Consider the following 20231-nt stretch of genomic DNA (forward strand, 5'->3'; position numbering starts at 1 on the left):
TGCAGTATAGCACCAATGAAACACACAACTTTCTTCTAATTCTTCAATGCTTCCTTCCCCCCACTATGGTCTAAGAAGATGCTTTTTTAATAGTGATGTTTTTAGATTTACTGAGGCTTGCTTTGTGGCCTAATATATGGTCTATTCTGGATAATGTTCTATGGACACTTGAAAAGAATGTATCGTGTGTTGTTTTGGGTGGGGGTGCTCTGTATAATGCTATCAGGTCAATTTGGTTGATTGTGTTGTTCAGTATTTATGTGTCTTTGTTGAGTTAGTTGTGTTATCCTTCATAAAAAGTGGTGTATCAACATCTCTTACAATTATTGTTGCATTGTCTATTTCTCTCCAATTCTGTAAGAGTTTGATTAGTGTATTTTGAGGTCATTTCATTGAATGTTGTGTTTATCTCCTTATATTTAATTGACCCTTTAATCATTATACATTGCCTTTCTTTGTCTCGTGTATTGAGTTTTACCTTAAAGTCACATATTTTTACCAACAAATCATGTTCCTAGTTCCTAAGACAAATTCTAGGCTACCATAGAAACAGCTTATCTATATATGTGCTCATTCTCAGGGGGAGAGAGGAGCCCTTGGGCCAGTAGGAGAGCAAGGTACTAAAGGATGCTATGGTGCCAACGGTCCTAAGGTAAGAGTTGCATAAGATATTGTGAGATGTCCTCAGTATTCACTTGATTTTTTCCCTACACTAAACACCATCGTCTTTCCTATTTTCAGGGAAACAGGGGATTCACAGGACAGGAGGTATGTTTTCAGACATGGACATTTATCTGACCATCTGTTATCTAGAAGTTTTTGAGATTGGTGGCCAGTAGATAGTCAAACTGAAGTTTCTGTTGTAAACATCATTTTTTATTCATCTTTTAAAAATTACTAGCCTTTCCTTTATTCCTACCTTTGATTACAAATGATGGATCTCATTAGTTGACAGTTTCAATTACTAAGTAGTCCTTGATATTACCCAAAGCCAGCTTAACAATGAAGTATGGAGAGCAGAAAACGAGTAAACATGTTTTTTGTGTGGTGCTGTGCTTCTTTTCACGTAATGGGGAGTATCCTGGTCTGATTTTATCTGTCTTTTTAGGGAGGAATCGGGGAAAGTGGACTTTATGGATTAAGTGGAGAACAGGTAAAGTCTTCTCCTTGCACCACAGGGACCCGTCTGAGTGATTTCCCATTGCAACAGCGGAACTCTGACGCTGTCTCTGTCTCTCTTTAGGGTGATAATGGCCTTCCTGGAAGAAAAGGAGAAAAGGGTGATGCAGGGTCCCAGGTAAGGGTTGAAGCAAAGGGACACAACAGATTAACAGACTAGACTCAATTGCTACAAACTTTTTGTGTAATGAGCAACTGCAAAGCTTCCGTTACATAAAGAGATAAATACGTCGTTCCTTAGAGTCTAGGGAGTTCTGCTAGTCTAGGCTGACCATAATTCATGTGTCTGCAGAGAACTAGTCTGGACCTGTTGGTCATACCCTTTCCATGGATGTAGTAGAAACACAACAGCATAAGAGACACTGTGGCCTCTTAGAATCTAGGCTTGCAATGTTTACACCGACTCTTCTATCTCTTTCTCTGGCGATGCCAAGTTATAGGGTCAAATGCAGGGGTGAAAATTTTTGCCCAGACACAGTGGTTAGTGTTACTTGCCATTGGACCAGTGAAAACTCATGACATCCCATATGTGTGGGGCAGAACTGAGCTCCAAGGTTCTTTCCCGGTTTTGCCTTTTCGGAGGCAGTTCCGGGGCCTTGCTTTCCGTAAATCTCTGGGTGGTTTCAAACCTCCAATTTTGGGGCTAGAAGTTAAGTGCTTAACCAATTCCACCACTCACAGGCTCCTTGTCACAGTAGGGAAGCACTAAAAAATGGAGAATCGGGACCATTAGTGAAAAGCAGCTACTACACTAAGGGCAGGAGTAAGAGATGCTGCAGGGGTCTACAGAGCAGGGCAGCACAGTGATTCTCGCAGGCCCTAATTCCCATCTAGAACAAATGCCACCTGCAGCCACACTTCCTCCATCGAATTGATCTGTTTTTTAGAGTGTGAACAGTCGAATCAAAAACCCACTTTCTACTTAACACACCACCATGGGAAAAATTGGCTAGTCTTTCTGAATTGCAGCTGCCTCACTAAAAGAAACAGAATAAGCCATGTGTGGTTCATAAAACACTTATAAAGATTAAACACAGTAGCAGATGTATCTATACCTCAGATTTTACCCCTGGAGCAAATAATTGAGGTCACACTTAAACGATTCATATGATGCTTGAAGTGAGCCTTGGTTTTTCTTTCCAGTTTAAAAATAATGAATCTTAGTAGGAAAAAAAAGTTTAATTATTCAAAGCTGGAAATAACAAGTGCTTTGGTCGGTTTGTTTGTGTCTGTTAATTTCAGTTAACCAAAAAATTCTTGCCCTGTTCTTACCGTAATTTATTTTCACTGTAGGGCAGCCCGGGCAAGAGAGGGCTTTCTGGAGACACTGGAGCAAAGGGCCTGAGAGGAGATCCCGTAAGTACCTGGGATGGGTGGCCTGTGGGTCGGTTTGGACTTGCGCTCATCAACGCTTCTGATAGGGCGACAACAACAACAGCCATTGCCGGGAAGTCAATCCCAGCTCGGGACAGCCCCAAGTGGGACAGAGTGGAAGTGCTCCGGAGGGTCTTCACAGGGGGCAGATCATCAGGTCCTCCTTTCCTGGAGCCTTTGTGGGGGTTGGTCTCCAGCCTCTCCGTCAGCAGCCAATCCCACTGAGAGATAGCCCCATGTCTTACAATAGCCAACCTGAATTTAAGTCACAGGCACCATTGTTGTAGCATTTTAAACCCGAGCATCTGGCACCAGCCCTGCCTCTTCCTGTCCCGGGAGAGTATGGACAAGGGGAAGCCCTGGCACTTCATTTGCATGTGTTCTTTTTTTGAGACCATCTATTCAGAAGGGTCCTTGAAACTATGGAGGAATTTCAGACCTTTCCACCATGTTCCTTCTGAGCGCCTCAATATGTGGAATGAATGGAAGAAAAAAAAGTCACTCCTTTTTTGCTATTCTCCACAAATCTTTCTCTGGTGAAACTATTAGCTTCATTTCCCTGAATCCAATCAACTGGGACTATGGCAGGCAAAACTAATGACACCGGGGAACCGGCGCCCACAAGTTGAGCATGTATAGTCCACACGAAAAGAATACAGACACCACTATCAGGTTGTCACCAGGCCCACCCGGAAATAGGCCTCCAAAACTTGCCTGAATGAATGAATGAACACTCCCGTTTGTTGTTGTCATTGTTTTTGATAATTTTATTTTGGTGAAAAAATTTTTTTTCAAGAGTGCCATTTTTAAATGTACAGGTCGGTGACATTCATTACATTCACCATACACTTAGGTTCTGTTAAAAGCATTTATTGGTGGGCTGTCGCACACATCAGAAAGGCGCAATGTTAAATGCTCAGCTTGCTGAATGTGAAAACACCTGTGCAGCCACCATTCACGTCAAAAAGCAGCACCTTTCCAACTCCCTCAGAGCCCACTGGCCCTCTCCTGTTGCCACCTTGCCTCCCCTAGAGGATCATTGTCCTAACGCCACAAATTAGTTTTAGTCATTCTTGACCTTTATTAAATGGATTCATATAAGATGTACGCTTCTGTTTCTGGTTTCTTTTGTTCAACTTTACGCTTAGGAGATTCATTTCCAACAATAGTTTTTTTTTTCTCATTGCTGGAGTAGTCCGTTATGTGACTGTACCAATATGGATTTACCCCTTACCATCTTGATATGTATTTGTATGGTTCCCACAAACTGCTGTTAGAAAGAGTACCTCCATGAACATTCTTGTGCCTGACTTTTGGTACACATATGTACACATTTTCCCAACAGTTTTATTATGGGTATGCAATTCACATATCATACAATTCAGTAGTTCAGTCACACCAGGGAGAATTGTACAATTGTCACCATAATTAGTTTTAGAACATTTTCTTCATTCTTGTCCTCATTGTTAATAGCTCACCTTTCCCCCCAACCTCCCCTGCCACACCACAGGAACCACTAATCGACTTACTGTCTTTATATAGTTACCTCTCTTGGATTTCAGATACAGAAAAGCATTTTTCTTAAAACCTCAAACTAACAAAAAGAACAAAGTAACACAGATAAAAGCCTCAATGGAAAAGAAAACAAACAATATTGAAAACAAGAACAAATTTAAATGGATCGTAAGGGAGATCAAATGATTGGGTGCTAACATTTAACTGCATCTATAACAATCCATTTCATATGTCCACATTTTTACTGGATATACAAGGATAACTCAAACAGTATTGCTACTAGAGTCCCAAGCCATACTCCTGCATGCTGGGACTTGTTTGAAACAAATTGTGTTTAAGCAGGTCTTTGTGATCACTGGTAACTGCAGACCAACCGGCTCCCTCAGTCATACACTTGTTCTTAGTCTCGATAGAATGTCTCCAAAGAAGAGGTCCCATCAAAACGGTGGCTTTTGAAGAGATCCACTGGGTCAGTTTAATTCAAGCCAGAAGGTTTGGGCAACTACAGGTTACAAAGGGGTAGTCTTCACAGATTTCCTTGAAGGACACAAGACAATCACAGGGATTTATTAGGAAGAAATTCTTACAAATTGAAAAGCCCACTGATGAGAAAGAGACCAGGACATTTGTTCTAAGGATTTTGTTTCCCACCACAACAACTCACCTGCTCGTTCTTCAAAGGTAGCAAAGAACGTCCTATGAGAATTTCATCGGGAATGAAATCCAGGACCAGAGGAAGGAAGATATTAGAACTTAAATTCTAAGCTCCCAATTTGCAGAAGGCTATAGATGACAGTGAAGTTTCACATGAAGCCCCAAATCCATTTTCAGGGTCCTCAGGTGGATTAAGCTTCCAGAGAGCATCTTCTCCGACATAAACTAGGGCTAGGTCAATGTAAATAGCCTTGCTATCCAACAGAGCGCATTGAAAAGTGGATTAATAATGATACAATTAGGTTAAAGTTTAGTGCCCTATTATTTGTTCTCCCTTCGGACCCACTTGAAATTTGTTCTACTTTCTAATATTTTCTATTGAGAGTTTTCTGTTTTGTTATTGTTCAGGGATTTTTTGTTTGTTGGTTGGTTTGTTTGTTTATCTTGGATTTTAAAAACTTTTTTTGTATGTTTTTCTCTATATAGAATCCAGGAGAGACAGGAAATCTATAGAGACAGTAACTAGACTAATAGTTTCTTAGGGTTATAGCAGGAGAGGCTGGGGAAAACAGGGAGCTATAATATGAGGGAAAAACTGTTTTCAAACTGATTGTGGTGATGATTGCACAACTTATTTTAATATGACTGAAAATTTTAATCATATGGCATATGATATGTCAATAAAAATGTTTTTTTTATTTTTGAAGGATTTCATTAGGAAATTTACCCCATCCACCCTATAGCCCCAGTCTTGCCACTTTAGACGTCTTTATTTTTTTAATAGTTTTATTGACATATAATGCATATACCATGCAGTTTAATAGTTCAGTCATATTAAAAAGAGCTGTATAACCATCACCGCAATCATTTCTAGAACATTTTCTTCTTTCTTGTACTCATTGCTATTAGCTCCCATTTCTCTCCCTCCTCCCCTGCCATGCTCCCAATATGGCATTAATACACTGACTGTCTCTACAGATTTACATATTTTGAATTTACATACTGGGAAACATACAAAAGAAACAGGAAATAACAAAATAAACCAGACAAAAATCTCAACTGAAAAGAAAGCAGGAAAGATTAAAAACTAGAACAAATTTAAAATGGGTCAAAAAGGGAGATCCAATGGGAATGTATTACCTTTTAACCTCACTATATCCGCTACAATGGAGTTTATAATGCTCTCTGTCTGATAGCAAGGCTATTCATAGCCCTCAACTACGGTCAGAGGACCCTGATAATGGGTTTGGGGCTTCCACTGACATCCATAACCTTCTGCAAGCCAGCTGTTCACAACTGGAACTCTGATACCATTCCCCTCCTTAGGATTTGGACTTTATTATTTATGATCCTTGGTTCACACTTGAAGAATATTAAAAAGGAACCTTTGAGTCCCTGCAGGATATCAAAACTGCCATATTGAAGTGGTGTAACCGAAAGAGCTCAACATTTTCTGGGAAGGACGGGAGAGGTTGAAACATTACATTCTGAAGTGTATAGATATAGTCTAAATGAAGTCAATGTCAATAAACAGTAGCTTACATGTTGATGTTTGTGTGTTTTGTAAGGTTACTCTGATTTTGTAGCAATGTTTTTTGACTCACCCTTATGTACTTAGGAGTAGAATTTCTGAATCATGCTGTTTATGCATGAATATTCAGCTTGACTAGTTACTGTCAAAGAGCATTTCAAAAACTTTGTTTGAATTTACATTCCCTCACCCATGTATGAAAGTAATGTGTTACACACCCATCAGAATGATTAAAGCTTTTTCAGAACTTATAGTAAGTACCAAGGGCTGATGAGAGTATGGAACAACCGGGAATCTCAGATCTAAGCTGTAAACAACTTCTCCTCCAGGATACAGCCTGTCAGTCAGAGAAACAATTCAATGCAATATCAGATGTTAAATGCACATGTGAATTGCATATTAAAGATAATTTTATTTAAAAGCCGAGAAATTGACAGTTAAGGATGACATTGTTTACTTAAGGGCAATCTCCTAATAATAGTCTGGTGATCTGAGAGTTTTCAAGCAACATCAAAACTATCTAATTTAGAAACAGAAAAACAAGCCAAGAACAAGGATCATGAAGAAATCAGAGATCAAATAGAAGACATTTTAGCCATCTGCATATGGTGACCATTTGGGGGTTGTTTAGGGTTACGTCTTGTGGGGTCTTATCGTGCAATTGCCATTCACTCTGACCAAAACTGCCCTTAATTTGTCCACTAGAAAATGTGATTATATAACAAATTTCGCAGTACTGAATCATGTGCATTTTTTTAATTAGCAATTTAAACAGAAATGTTCTATGAACTCAAAATAGTTGGAAAACCAATCCACTCGAACTTCTATGTGAAGGCTTTTTGTTACAACGCTCAAGTTTAGAGGGCTTTTCCTTTTGTGGCATTCTTCCTACCGACTTGAGAACATAGGTCTCAAATCTGTTCTTTTCTATGTGTGGTGAGAGTGAGGTTGATGAAATAAATACAGATGCACACTCACGGAACGGGGACATAACGTGGGTCAGGGTACGCATAGGAAGGTAAGCGAATGGCACAAAGTCCTGAAACTTCAAGTTCATTCAGGAAGGATTTCTATCCCATGAAGGCTACTGTAGATCCTGTATTTGCAGTCATCCAATCTGAGCTGAAGAGAAGGAAATCTCACATAATGTTGAGGGGAAACTGAACCAGACAGTTTGTTTGATTTATAGAAGGTGGAAAGAGACATTGTTCTAAAGGAATTTAGTACTTAGTATTAGAAGCCCACCTGTCCTCATAAATTTGCACTCAATTATTCTCTTTTGTCCAGTTGCACAGAAATCAAAGGACAATCCCATCAGTTAAAATCCAGACCAACCAAACAACTTGTTCCCATGCAAATTGGTTCATTCTCTTCCATAAAAGGTGCTGATTAATTATTCCTTTTGATATCACCTCCTTGATGAAGTAGCTCAAAGTTCAACTACAATGATGGGATTTCATAGTCAGTGGAATAATATTCTGGACTTTATACTACCTTCCTTTTCCTGACCCACCTTTCTTTGTAAATTAAGTCTACCCTGCTTGAAGAACTTAATAGACCAATCTTTAAATTTAAGGGGAAAATGGTATATAAGAAAATTCTTGGCTTTCTGTATGTTAGGAAAAGAAATGCATTTTCACATAAATGTTATTAATATTGGTTATATTAAGTAAACCCTAGGTCCATTTTTAAGCTCCTATAAATCCTTTAAGTGCAGAAACTTTTTGTTTAAATAGCTCACCAAGTATCTGGAGCAACGCTGTGTCCCTGTTGGTGATCTCAAATTGCTTATTGATTGATAAAGTTAGTCTGGGCAGCTATCGGCCAGAAAGCCAGGCAGACAGCACTCAGCGGGAGTGGAAAATTGCTGTCTCTCTCAGTTTATTGGCGTATGGACCGAACTGACTGGATCAATCGGTGGCCTTGCCCTTGTGGAGACAAGGCTCTATTTATGGCCCTAACTCTCTGAGTTAGAAAGCCCTCAGTTTGGTCGGCAAACGATCATCCATCCCACAATGTGCACTTGTTTTTCAATAAGTTCCTGATGGGCTATTTGAATCAATATTCACGGGGGTGGAGGAGATCCAGGAGTTTGTGAAGACGGAGAGAGAGAAAGTCGAGGTGAGTAAATAGGGATAGCTAGCCGGAACGAAATGAGGGATTGGAGGTGAGGGATAGCCTCAGTATGACTCCTGTACTTCCGTGACGGTTACAAACTTTTTCTTTGTCCCAAGGGTAGGTGAGAGTAAAACCTACCAACCCTCAACGATACACTAGGTCGCAAAGAAAAAGACTGGAAGCAGAGAGAAGGAGAGGCAATGGCAAGAGGGGCCCCTCTGGGCCCAGAATAAGAATCACCATAAGCACAAGTCATTGTCACCCTGGCTTCCCTTGGCGGTGCCTTCTGCAGAGAGTGTTAGCTCTCTCTTCACACACTCACGTTGCACCTCCATGTTACTCCTGGTAATGCAAAGGGCAGGAGGAGAAGAGACACGGCCAAGCCGTTTGTGATTTCAGCCTAAGAAGGAGGCCAGTGAAGAACTGACGTGTTTGGATTACGGTGCTGGCAAAGACTCATGCACCGACCCTGGGCTGCCAGGAGAGCATGTCTTGGAGGCAGTTCAGCCAGAATGCTTCTTGGAAGAGGGGCTGGTGAGATTTCATCTCACATACTTTGAGTATGTTCTCAGAAAAGACGAGTCCCTGGAGAAGGACATCATGCTTAGTAGAGAATCAGCCAAAAAGAGGAAAGCCCGCAACAACAAGACAGATTGACACAGTGGCTGCCACAATGCTCTCAAACACAACAACCGTTGTGGGGGTGCCGCAGGATCGAGCAATGTTTCATTCTGTTGCACTTAGGGTAACGATGAGTCGGAACCAATTCGACAGGCACCAGTTTGCGACAACACTACTGTCAAATACTAGGTTGGGACTCTCGTGTTAACTTCCTTTGGGGTGATAAAATGTGTTTAATCTATCACATTTTTAAGAGCAGTGTTCAAAATACATTAATATTTCTCTTTATTGTCTATGTTTAGGGAGTTCCTGGACTTGATAACACCATACAAGGATCCAGGGGCTTGAAAGGAGAGAACGGAAGGCAGGTAATTAATGATGTGGACATGTAAACAGAGGCTTTTAAAAAGATGGGGCTCGTGTACTTCCAAACTCGACGAAATTCACTGCCCACGAATCGATTCCAACCCCTAACGATCATATAGGACCGCACGGAATGGCTGGCTCCTGTGAGTCCCTAAACTATAACTCTTTATGGAAGCAGAAATCTAGTGATTGTGAGTTGCAACCTTGCAGTTAGTCGGCCAACTCTAAATGTGTGGTGACTTGACTCACCAAACCATATTCTGGAGGTCTTCATTTATGAATGCAAATATTTACATCCTAACTTGAGCAGCTTTCTGATAGGCCTATGCTGCATCAAGAGTTTTGCCCTTCCCATTATCCTAAGCACAAAACCTAAAAAGGCGTTAAAGGTAGCACGTGGTAGGAAGTGCTGATAGATCTGTCTGGTCCACATTGTATGGCCCACACGCTAGAGGTAAGTCCCTTAGGATTAATCTCATGACTCCTGCAAATCACAGCTGGTGTTGTGGGATAGGCATCGTGCTGCTAACTACAAGGTTGATGGTTCAAACTTAGCAGGGAGTCTGAGAAGTCAGATGGGCTTGTCTGGTCCTGTAAAGAGTCATGGCCTCAGAAACCTTGTATGGGACCATTATGAGTGGGAACCGACTCAATGACAGTGAATTGGGGTTTGGTTTCATTTTTTAACCAGTTTTTCAGAAATTATAAACATGGCCGTGTACCTGCAAAATGCGTGTCTGTATCATCTGGATTAGGAAGTTTCCTCTATGACACCACGGAGGGAGGAACTCTGATTCAGGAGAAGGAACGTTCCTGGGGGCAGACTCTGTAGCGCTACCTCATGCTCTGCCCCCTCACCAGCTCTGGAGTCTTGAGTCTCTTCCTGGAAACCTTGATTTTCTCATTTGCAAAGTAGGATGAGTAGGCTCCTTTCAAAGGGTTATTGTGGGGATTCAGTGACCCAGTCTGTCCTGCCATAAACATTCAGTAGATGTTACCTGCTGTCGTTCCATCAATGATATAAGTCTTATTGCATAGAAATGACTTCCTCCTTTTATATACTGGGAAGACTTATGAGTACAATAAGATTTATTCCTAGGAGCGATCATCTATAAATTAGCCAAAAGGAACAAGAAATCCAAAGGTAGAAATTCACAATGACAGTTACCATATCCCTATGGGTACCAGGCTTCAATGAACACATAGCCTGTGTATCAACACGGTGGTCCACACATGCCTATGGCATGTATCCCAAACTCAAGTCGGTCAGTGGTTAGGACTCCACAGAGGGAAGGGCTCAGATTCAGTAGAGAGAACCTTTCGTTGGGGACAGACTTTTAGGTCCTGTCTCATGCTTTGCCCCTCACCAGTTCTGTCCCAATGAGGCCATGCCATGGCATTTTTGTCATGCCATTCTTCATTGTTCCAGAAGAGATGTCACTGCTGACCACTGGAAGTAATGCCGTGTTCCAAAGGGAAAATAACTCTGTCTTTGGCACATACCCATCTATCCTCCATACAACACCACCAGTTGATATTCAAGAGGCATGTGTCCACGCTGTGGCAATAGTGTTCCACATCTGCTGCTTCCTTTCACAGGGGAGAAGAGGATGGCCGGGCCCCCCGGGAACACCAGGCTCCAGGAGAAAGACAGTAAGAGTCATTCTAACTGAGGAGATTGCTCCGCTAGCTTACTATGTGATGAAAATGGTTGATCGTGGGGAGTGGGTGGGATGGTACCACTACTTTGGAAAAACTGACTTAAGAGAGAGTTCTCAGAAAAGGGCTGGCAAAGGTCTTGGAGAGACAACCCATGCAGTTAGGGCAGGAAGGCTCTGAGTTCAGGGATAATTATCAAGAAGGAGAGAGAGGTAGGCAAAGAGGACAAAACAGTAGCCAACGAGAAAAGTGGTCCAAGCCTGACAATGCACTCGGCTAACTGAGGTTGCCAGGGGAGAGAAGTCCAAAATCCACTTGTCTGCCAGTTCTCATGACTAGTTAGAAAAGTCAGCCCTGGTAGAGTCATAGCAGTGAATGAAATTGGATTGCTTGTTGATATAGTCCTTTGGGATTATTTGTTTGTTTAACTTGCTCTGCTGTTATTTTTGCAAGCATACTTTAGAAAGTGTAACTGTGTTACTTAGAAAAATCACAGCGAGTACGGAAGAAAATGGTATCCAATAATAATAATGATAACATTCCTGAAATGTACTTAAATGCCCACTTGAGGGTCTAAATTAGACTTGTCTTTTCTTGTTTTGCGAAGAACTGGTAGTGCTGTGGGGTAAGCACTGGGCTGCTAACCCAAGGTCGACATTTCAAAACCACCAGCTGCTCCACAGGAGAAAGATGAGGCTGTCTGCTTATGTAAATAGTTAGAGCCTCATAAACCCTATACAGGGTCACTATAAGTCAGAATAGACTGGATGGCCGTGGATTTTTCTCACTTTTCAATATTTATTCATTTAGTTTATTAACCAGGCTTCATTGATTTCTTCTACCTCCTCCCTACCCACCTCCCAAAATATATGTTTTTAAATGGAGTACAAGTAAAAATGGGCTTTGCACGTTGCAGCTACGATAAAGCATTGTATTTTCTGAGCAAGAAAAGAAAAAAGTTCATGGTCAGCTATTTTCACCCCACCAATAAAATATTTTGGAACACACTTCCTTCTTCGTTTCAAGGCATAGAAAAAAAGAAGAGTAGATTATGCTTAAAAGGGACACACGTTTCTTGTGGAAAAGCACTTTACTGGTTATATTTTAAGGCCTCTAAATATAAAGAAATGCATTTGCCCCTCATTTATTCCCCAAAAGGAAATACAAGTTCTAGAAACATCTTTTCACCATAAGCAATATCACCTTAGGAGACCCTTGCATGTAAGCCTGTGTCTTTGTGGACTTATCTCTACAGAGGCTGTGGCCTCTCTAAAGGCTAAGCCAGTGTCTCTAAGTATTATGAAAACTAAACGATTCCTAGTCAATATGACTGACCAAGGCTTGAATTGTGGATTCACAAGTAAAGTTTAGGAGGAAAACGAGGGTTTTCAGTCAAAATGGCAAAATAAGAACTTTTTTTTTTTACATTAGTCTCCTTTTGCAAACTTTCCCAAGACATTTATGAAATTATAAATCTAAAAAGAATACCCAGATCCTCACGTCACAAAAGATGAGAATACTAACCAGCGATAAATGTGGACTTTAAGGAGAGAGATTTTGCAGCGCTGACACATATCACCTCCAACCTCAGGTAGGAATCAGGCTGCATTACAGGTAACCGTCATCATCCTGAAAGAGCTGGTGAGCAAACCCTGGGTTGCCACCGAATATCAGATGAGCAAAGATCATTTCCATAGAAACACAGCTTAGCAGAAAAAGTAAAAGTAATGAAAAACTTGGAACTATTCTATCTGTATCATCTACAACTAGCAGCCTAGGCTAGGGAGGCTGCCATCAATGTGGGCGGAAATCCTAGTGACTATGACAACGGAGAGATATGCTTACAACACAGAGAAACTTATGAAGGGCCTTGGTTTGAACTCCAGGCATCTCTTAAATAGCAAAAGCCGAAGGGAGATAGAGCCCTAACGTAGAAGAAATATTTTGATAAGAAGGTATTTGAGATCACATGTCTATAGCAAAGCTACTGATCCAATGCCAGCTATACCTCCTGTGTTGAAACAAAAATACTTGTTATGACTCTTTATCCTCTGTCTTTGTAACTCACACCCAATGATGACGGTTGTATGGAAATAAGGTGTAGAAAGCTCTAACTTGGAGATTGGCCATTTGCCATTCTGTTGACCGTAAGGGGGCCATCTCAGAAGCAGAAACGGAGAGTCTCGGGACCGTCAAGAAAGGAGAGCCACCAGGAAGCGCCTGCAGGGTCCCTGAGGGAAGTGGTGATGGTGGCAGCAGAGGACCCAGAGGCAGGAGCCACTCAAGGATAAGACAGAACAAACCACAGAACCAGTGAATCTGAGCACCTTCAGGCAGGAGACTGATTTTCAGACTTCGGTGCCCTTGGAGGTTTTATCAGTGCTCAATGAACTTTGTGAACTGGCCCAACTGACCCACATGACTGAGAGGCCAAGGACCAGAAAGACTCCTGTCTGCTGGCCTGGCTAAGAAGAGAGGGACTGTGGACAAAAGAACTATATCCTTCATGTTTTCTGATCCTGATGTGTGGCAACCTGTTAGCTTCCTCACTAACCCCCATAAACAGTGATTATTATCGTGAGCTCTCTGTGGCCATATCACCGGTAACTGAACCCAGGAGAGAAGCAGAGTGCTGTGAGAAGGATGGCGAGTGTCAGGACAAAGAAGGGTGAGGATGACGTCATGCCTGTTCTCTGCTTCATGGGAGTCATCCTTGAGCAGATGAGGAGTGGGATTCTTTTGGCTCCTTGTCTATAGCCTGCAGAGGTCAGATGTGTTCGCACACCAATTCTTTGGCTCCTCTCCAATTAAATTGGTAGTGCCATTCAAGAAGGTTAGTAACCCGAAAGAAGTGGCTCAGGACATACATGGAGAAACTGCAAGGGAAGAGGACGAGACTACGTACCCGCAAACTGTAGATAAATCTCCAATAGAAGAGGAACGACTCAAAAAGGGGGAAAAAAAGTAGAAGAATTCTGGGAAATATCTCTGCAAACTCTCAACGAAATGAAGACAATACGACTGCTTACAAAAAGAGTGCAACCAAGAAGACAATAGAACGTGCAGATAAGCAATCTGGATGTGTTGAAAACAGCAAAGGAAAAGAAAAATAAATATGGCATAGAAGCAACAACCAGAAATAGAAGTGTAAAGAAAACCAAAATCCTTGCTGGATCCATAGGTAACATCATGGTAAGTGGAAAAAAGTCCGAGATTGTCAAGGATTTTATCTTGTTTGGATCCAAAATCAATGCTCATGGAAGCAGCAGTCAGAGAACTCATTGCATTGGGTAAACCTGCTGCACAAGATTTTTGTAAAGGGTTGAAAAGCGAGGGTGTTACTTGGAGGACTAAGGTATGCCAGTCACAAGCCATGGTGTTTTCTTTTTATTTATTTAATTAAATGAATCATTATATTGGGGACTCTTACATATATTATAACAAAGTATACATCCATTATCTCAAGTGGATATATATACAATTATAGGCATCAACAATTTCTAAACACTATCTTTCTTCTTGAGCCCTTTGATATCAGCTCCTCTTTTTTTCCTCCCTCGCCCACCATACTACCCTCATAAATCCTTAATATGTTATATATTGTTATTATTATTTATACATATCTTACACCACCCATTCTATCCCTTCACCTACTATCCTGGTATTCTTCCCCGTGAGGGGGGGGTGATTCTATCATCATTGCTGCCCATTCCCCCTTCCCTCCTTTCCTCCTCCTTCCCTTCCCCTTTCTGCCTGGAATCATTGCTCCCATTACTGTTTCTGAGAGGGTTTGTCTTTCCTGAATTCTGTATATTGAAAACTCTTGTCTGCACCACTCTCTGAACACTGGTCTAGTGGGAATTGCGAGATTGGACTGAGATCATAATAGCGTGGGGAGGAAGGATTAAAGAATCGGATGAGTATTGTATATTTCATGGGTGCTAAACTGCCCCTTGGAAGCATTTCTCCTCCATGCAGCCCCATAGATGCATTCTGTGTGCATCTCTAGTTTGACCCCTCTCCATCACTTGATGAGGTTGTTTATTTTTGGAATTCTGATGTCTGATCCCACTGACACCTCATGATCACATTCCTGGTGTGCTTCTTCCATGTGGGCTTTATTGCTTCCCTGCTAGATGGCTGTTTGTTTGGCTATGAGCTTTTAAGACCCCAGACGCTATACCTTTTAATAACCAGGCATCATCTGCCTTTGTCACCACATTTGCTTACGCACCCAGTTTGCCTTCAGCGATCATGTCAAAGTGGTGGGCATTGCCCAAGGCTACATTATTATAACAAAGTGTTCTTGTGTTGAAGGAATACCTAAGTAGAGGCCCAGAGTCCATCAACTGCCTCAATGGATAGCCATATAAATATATGTACATAGGTCAATACCCCTATCGCTATGCATTAATATATTTACATATGTACACCTCTATATTATACCTCTATAGATAGTTTTGCTTCCTCATTCTTTCCTCTATTTCATTTTACCTTCCTCCTGTCTCACTATCCTATTCACCCCTCCTTTGCCTCTCAGTAATTCTTCTAGCTAGATTACGGCTGCTCCACCACTACCGGGATCTCTACTCCCTGCTTGCCATTATTTTAGATCCCTAGTTATTCCTCTGTCCATGACCTTGTTTACTTGTAGCTCCCTTCCCCCAGGCTTCTCCCCCAAGGACCGCCCCTGCCCGCCACCCAACCATCAGTCCTGTTGCTTTCTCCTCAGGCTTGCTTCTCATACCTGTCTTACAGAGATAGACAAAACAGACCCAATGAAGACTAAACACCATCCAACCAACAGCAACAAAGCGAGAAAGAAAAAAATATATACATAGTTCCCTATTGTTGACTTTTTTCACCATCTCCCCACCAGTCCAGCGGGACTCCGAGTCTGACGTCTATTTTTAGTACTCCTCCAGTGGCTTAGCTCCCATTGTTGGCCTCTTATGTTCCATTTTTGTTCCGCCCTTTGGCAGGGTGTGGGGAGGGGGAACCATGGTATTTTCAATCGCCTCATATAGATGTGAAAGTTGGACACTGAATAAGAAAGACTGGAAAAGAACCTATGCATTTAAATTATGGTGTTGGCCAAGAATATACAAAGTACTATGGACTGCCTAAAGGACAAACAAATCTGTCTTGAAAGAAGTACAACTAGAATGCTCCTTAGAAGCCAGGATAGTGAGACTATCTCACTTCCTTTGCACCTGTTCTCAGGAGAGATCAGTCCCTGGGAAAGGAGAAGGGAGCAAAAGGGAGGAAGACCCTGGACAAGTTGGATTCACACAGTGGCTGGAACCACAGGCACAACATAACAACAATTATGAGGATGGCACATTACTGGACAGCGTTTCATTCTGTTGTACATGGGATCGCTATTAGTCAAAAAAAATCAGGTATCATACCTGCTAGTATATCAGGTATCAAAGACCCAGAACAAAAAATCGCATCAATGTGAATGAGAGGGAACGCAGAGTGGAGGCCCAAAGCCCATCTATAGACGGTTGGACATTCCTTTACAGAAGGGTCACAAGGAAGAGACGAGCCAGTCAGGGTGTAGTATAGCACCAATGAAACATGTAACTTTCCTCTAGTTCTTTAATGCTTCCTCCCCACTCCCCCACTGTCATGACCCCAGTTCTACCTTACAAATCCAGCTAGGCAGAGCATGTACCCTGGTACAGATAAGAGCTCAAAACACAGGGAATCCAGGATAGATTAACCCCTCAGGACCAATAATGAGAGTAGCAATACCAGGAGGGTAAGGGAAAGATGGGGGGAGAAAGGGAAAATCGATCACAATGATCTACATAGAACTCCCTCCCAGGGGGACAGACAACAGAAAAGTGGATGAAGGGAAACAGCGGTTGGTGAAAGACATGAAAAATAATAATAATTTATAAATTATCAAGGGTTCATGAGGGAGGGTGGAAGGGGAAAAGGAAAAATGAGCTGATATGAAGAGCTCAAGTGGAAAGAAAATGTTTTGAAAATGATGATGGCAGCATATGTTCAAATGTGATGGACACAACGGATGGATGGATGGATTGTGATAAAAGTTGTAAGAACCCCCAATAAAATGATTTTTTGTAAAGGCTGGCAAGGACATGAGGAAACTGGAACCCTTATTCATTGCTGATAGGAATGAAAAATATTATAACCACTGTGAGGAAAAAAACAGTATGGCAATTTCTCAACAACAACAAAAACATATCAGTTCTACTCTTGGGTGTATAGCCAAAAGTATTGAAAGGAGAAACTCGGAGACTTGTGCACCAATGTAGCACTGTTCAAAATAACCAAAAGGTAAAAGCAACCTAATGCCCATCAACAGATGAATAGATAAACAAAGGATAATGCATACCTTCAGTGATACACTATTCAGCCAGTAAGAGAAATTACATTTTTATACATGCTACAATCTCGATGGTGCTTAAAAACATTATAAGTTTTTGAATGAAATTATAAGGTAGTAAGTTATATTATAATGAAGTAAGTAAATTATAATGAAGTAAGTCAATCACTTGAGGATAAATATTATCTAGCCTCATTTGCATATAAAGAAAAGACAAATATCGAGAGACTACAGTTTATTTGTGGTTATCAGAGACACAAGGGCAAACAGAGGTGCGAGACTGTAAAAAGTTGAATTGGCCAAGGTTATGTGATTGATAGGTTTACAGCAGTCATCAGAAATAAATAAATAAAAGGGTAGTTGCCGAGACTGCTTATGTACAACTTTACCAAGCATGATACCCTTCTCCAGGGACTAGTCTCTTCCGAGAACATATCCAACGTGGGTGACATGACATCTTACCATCTTAGCTTGTAAGGAGCAGCTGGCTTTACTTCTTCCAACCCAGTTTATTCATTCTTCTGACCATCGATGATATATCCAGTATTCTTCACAAACACCATAAACAGTGTATCAATTATGTGGTCCTCCTTAGTCATTGTCCGGCTTTTGCATGGATCTAAGGTGACTGAAAGGGCCATGACTTGGGCCAGGTACACCTTGGTCCTCAAAGTCATCTCTCTGCTGTTCAACACTTCACAGAGACTGTGGGGTCGACTTTTCCCAAAGCAGTGTGTTGCTTGAGCTCTTGGTTGCTGTTTCCATCATCCTTGATTGTGGGTCCAAATAAAATGAAATCCTTGACAATCTGAAACTAGTCTCCACTTATCATGTGGTTGCTTATGTGTCTGCTTTGCTTCTCTTAATTTGAGGTGTAATCCATGCTGCAAAACATAGTTTTTGATCTTCATCAGTAAGTGCTTTAAGTCTACTTCAATTTCAGTAAGCAAGGTTGTGTCACCTGATATCACAGGTTGTTCATGAGTCTTCCTCTAATCCTAATGCCACATTTTTTCCATATAGTCCAGCCTCTTGTATTATTTGTTCAGCATTTAAATTGAATAAGTATAGTAAAAGGATACAACATTGACGTGCATCTTTCCTAATTTTAAATCACTTCAAATCTCCATTTTTCTTTTAAAATGGCTGCCTCTTAGTCTTTGAGAAGGTACCCCCCAAAAAATCCAACAGAGAAAAGCTCCGTAGGCAGAGCTTTCGTAGTGTCCACTTTTCCCCACTAAGTGCAATCGAGCAACTCCCTCTGAGTAAGTTCACCCAGTGGTGTCACCTGGGAAGGGCCTCTCTGGTCACAGTGAATTTTTTCATAAAAGCAGTTTCACATGAGCCTCATTTTGGGGGATGGCCAATTTAAGAGAACAGCATGTGGTTGTTCAATTTTGTTTCCTGCCCAGGAAAAATGCCACAGAAACTGTTGTGATGTTGACCACAGCTTACAAGGACAGTGCCATGGGGAAAAAATCAAGTGTACAAGTGGTTTTCTTGTTTAGAAAAGGTGAAATGTTGATTGATGAGAAACCTGATTCTGGCCATCCATCAACTTCCTGAATGGATGAAAATGTTGACTCAGTGCATTTGTAGTTCATTCCACCAAGTCAGGCTGTTAATCAAGCTTTTAATTTATAGATTCTGGGGAAAAAATTGTGTGACAGTATATGACAAAAAAAGGCCTGATTTGTAGAAGATGGGGACTTCTGTCACCACAACAATGCACCTGCTCAGGCAGCCATCTCAATCCACCAGTTTTGAGCAAAAAACAGCTTGCCTCTCTTGCCCCACGTACCTGACTCACCTGACCCCCTCCGTGCTACTTTTTTTTGTTTCTGTGAATGAAGATGGACATAAAAGGTCAAAGATTTGAGGATGTAGAAGAAAAAACAAGGGAGGTGCTGTCAGCCATCCAAACAGATGAGTTTGAATAATGTTCCCAAGAATGGAATCACACATTTGACAAATGTATTAAGTGTAATGGAGAGTACTTTGAAGGCGATAGGTTATTCTGTAAAAATTTTTAAATACCTAGTTTTGAAGAAATCAAGTTTGGTGGGGTGCTCCCTCATATATACAAGTTCTGCATGAGCACAAGTATGTGTTCTAGAATTCTCATTCTTCATAATGTGATCCAGAATTTGCACTGACCCACACAGTCACATGCTTTTGCACAGTCAATAAAACACAGCTAAATCTCTTTCTGGTATTCCATGCTTTCAGCCAAGATCCATTCAACATCAGCAATGCATTCCATATCCTCTTCTAAATCCAGGTTGAATTTCAGGCAGTCGTTTGCCAATGGATTGCTGCAACTGTTTTTAATTAGCCTTAGCACAAATGGACTTGCATATAATAATGATACTGTTAGATAATTTCCACATTAGCCTGGCTAACCTTTTGTTTAATGGGCACAAATATGGATTTTTTTTAATCATTTTACCAGTTGTCTGTCTTCCAAATTTCTTCTACTTCTTTTTCTTCCTCTTTTTTGGCTGTGTAGCTAGGGTGCTTTATTCTCCACATGCTAAGACAGGTTGGCCTTGAACCGATGTCCCCAAATGCACAGAAGCGAATAAAGGGGGTCTCTGAGAAGAAGTGTGATTTGCCTGGATGTGGAAAGGGAGATGGGGAAGATGGCGATGGACATTAAAACCAAGGCTGTGTTCATTCAGTAGTGAACTGGTTCCAGCCTGGAAGGCAGAGTGATGGGGCACTAGCTCTAGGTGCTACTTCCAGGCAGCCAGGCTGATGCCTGCCACTGTCCTTTCCCCTAGCTGTCCAGGTTCTGGATCCCTGGGTATAGAGCTGTGGCTGCTCAATGTTGTAGCTCCCTCCTCCTCTTCC

The 20231-nt window shown here is 41.4% G+C and overlaps 1 protein-coding gene across 1 annotated transcript in view; it reads left to right on the forward strand.

The window, feature by feature from the left end:
* LOC101655657 (collagen alpha-6(VI) chain) overlaps positions 1–20231 on the forward strand; it is a 134799-nt gene that overhangs the window by 40184 nt on the left and 74384 nt on the right. The window contains exons 13-19 of the mRNA XM_004704181.2: positions 581–652; positions 742–768; positions 1109–1153; positions 1244–1297; positions 2473–2535; positions 9295–9360; positions 10958–11011. Of these exons, the coding sequence (XP_004704238.1) occupies positions 581–652; positions 742–768; positions 1109–1153; positions 1244–1297; positions 2473–2535; positions 9295–9360; positions 10958–11011 (381 nt within the window). The remainder of the gene's footprint in view (positions 1–580; positions 653–741; positions 769–1108; positions 1154–1243; positions 1298–2472; positions 2536–9294; positions 9361–10957; positions 11012–20231) is intronic.

The sequence above is a fragment of the Echinops telfairi genome, unplaced genomic scaffold (genome assembly GCF_000313985.2).
Source record: "Echinops telfairi isolate 266 unplaced genomic scaffold, ASM31398v2 ScPeMD7_7420;HRSCAF=8458, whole genome shotgun sequence".
NCBI classification, from domain to species: domain Eukaryota; kingdom Metazoa; phylum Chordata; class Mammalia; order Afrosoricida; family Tenrecidae; genus Echinops; species Echinops telfairi.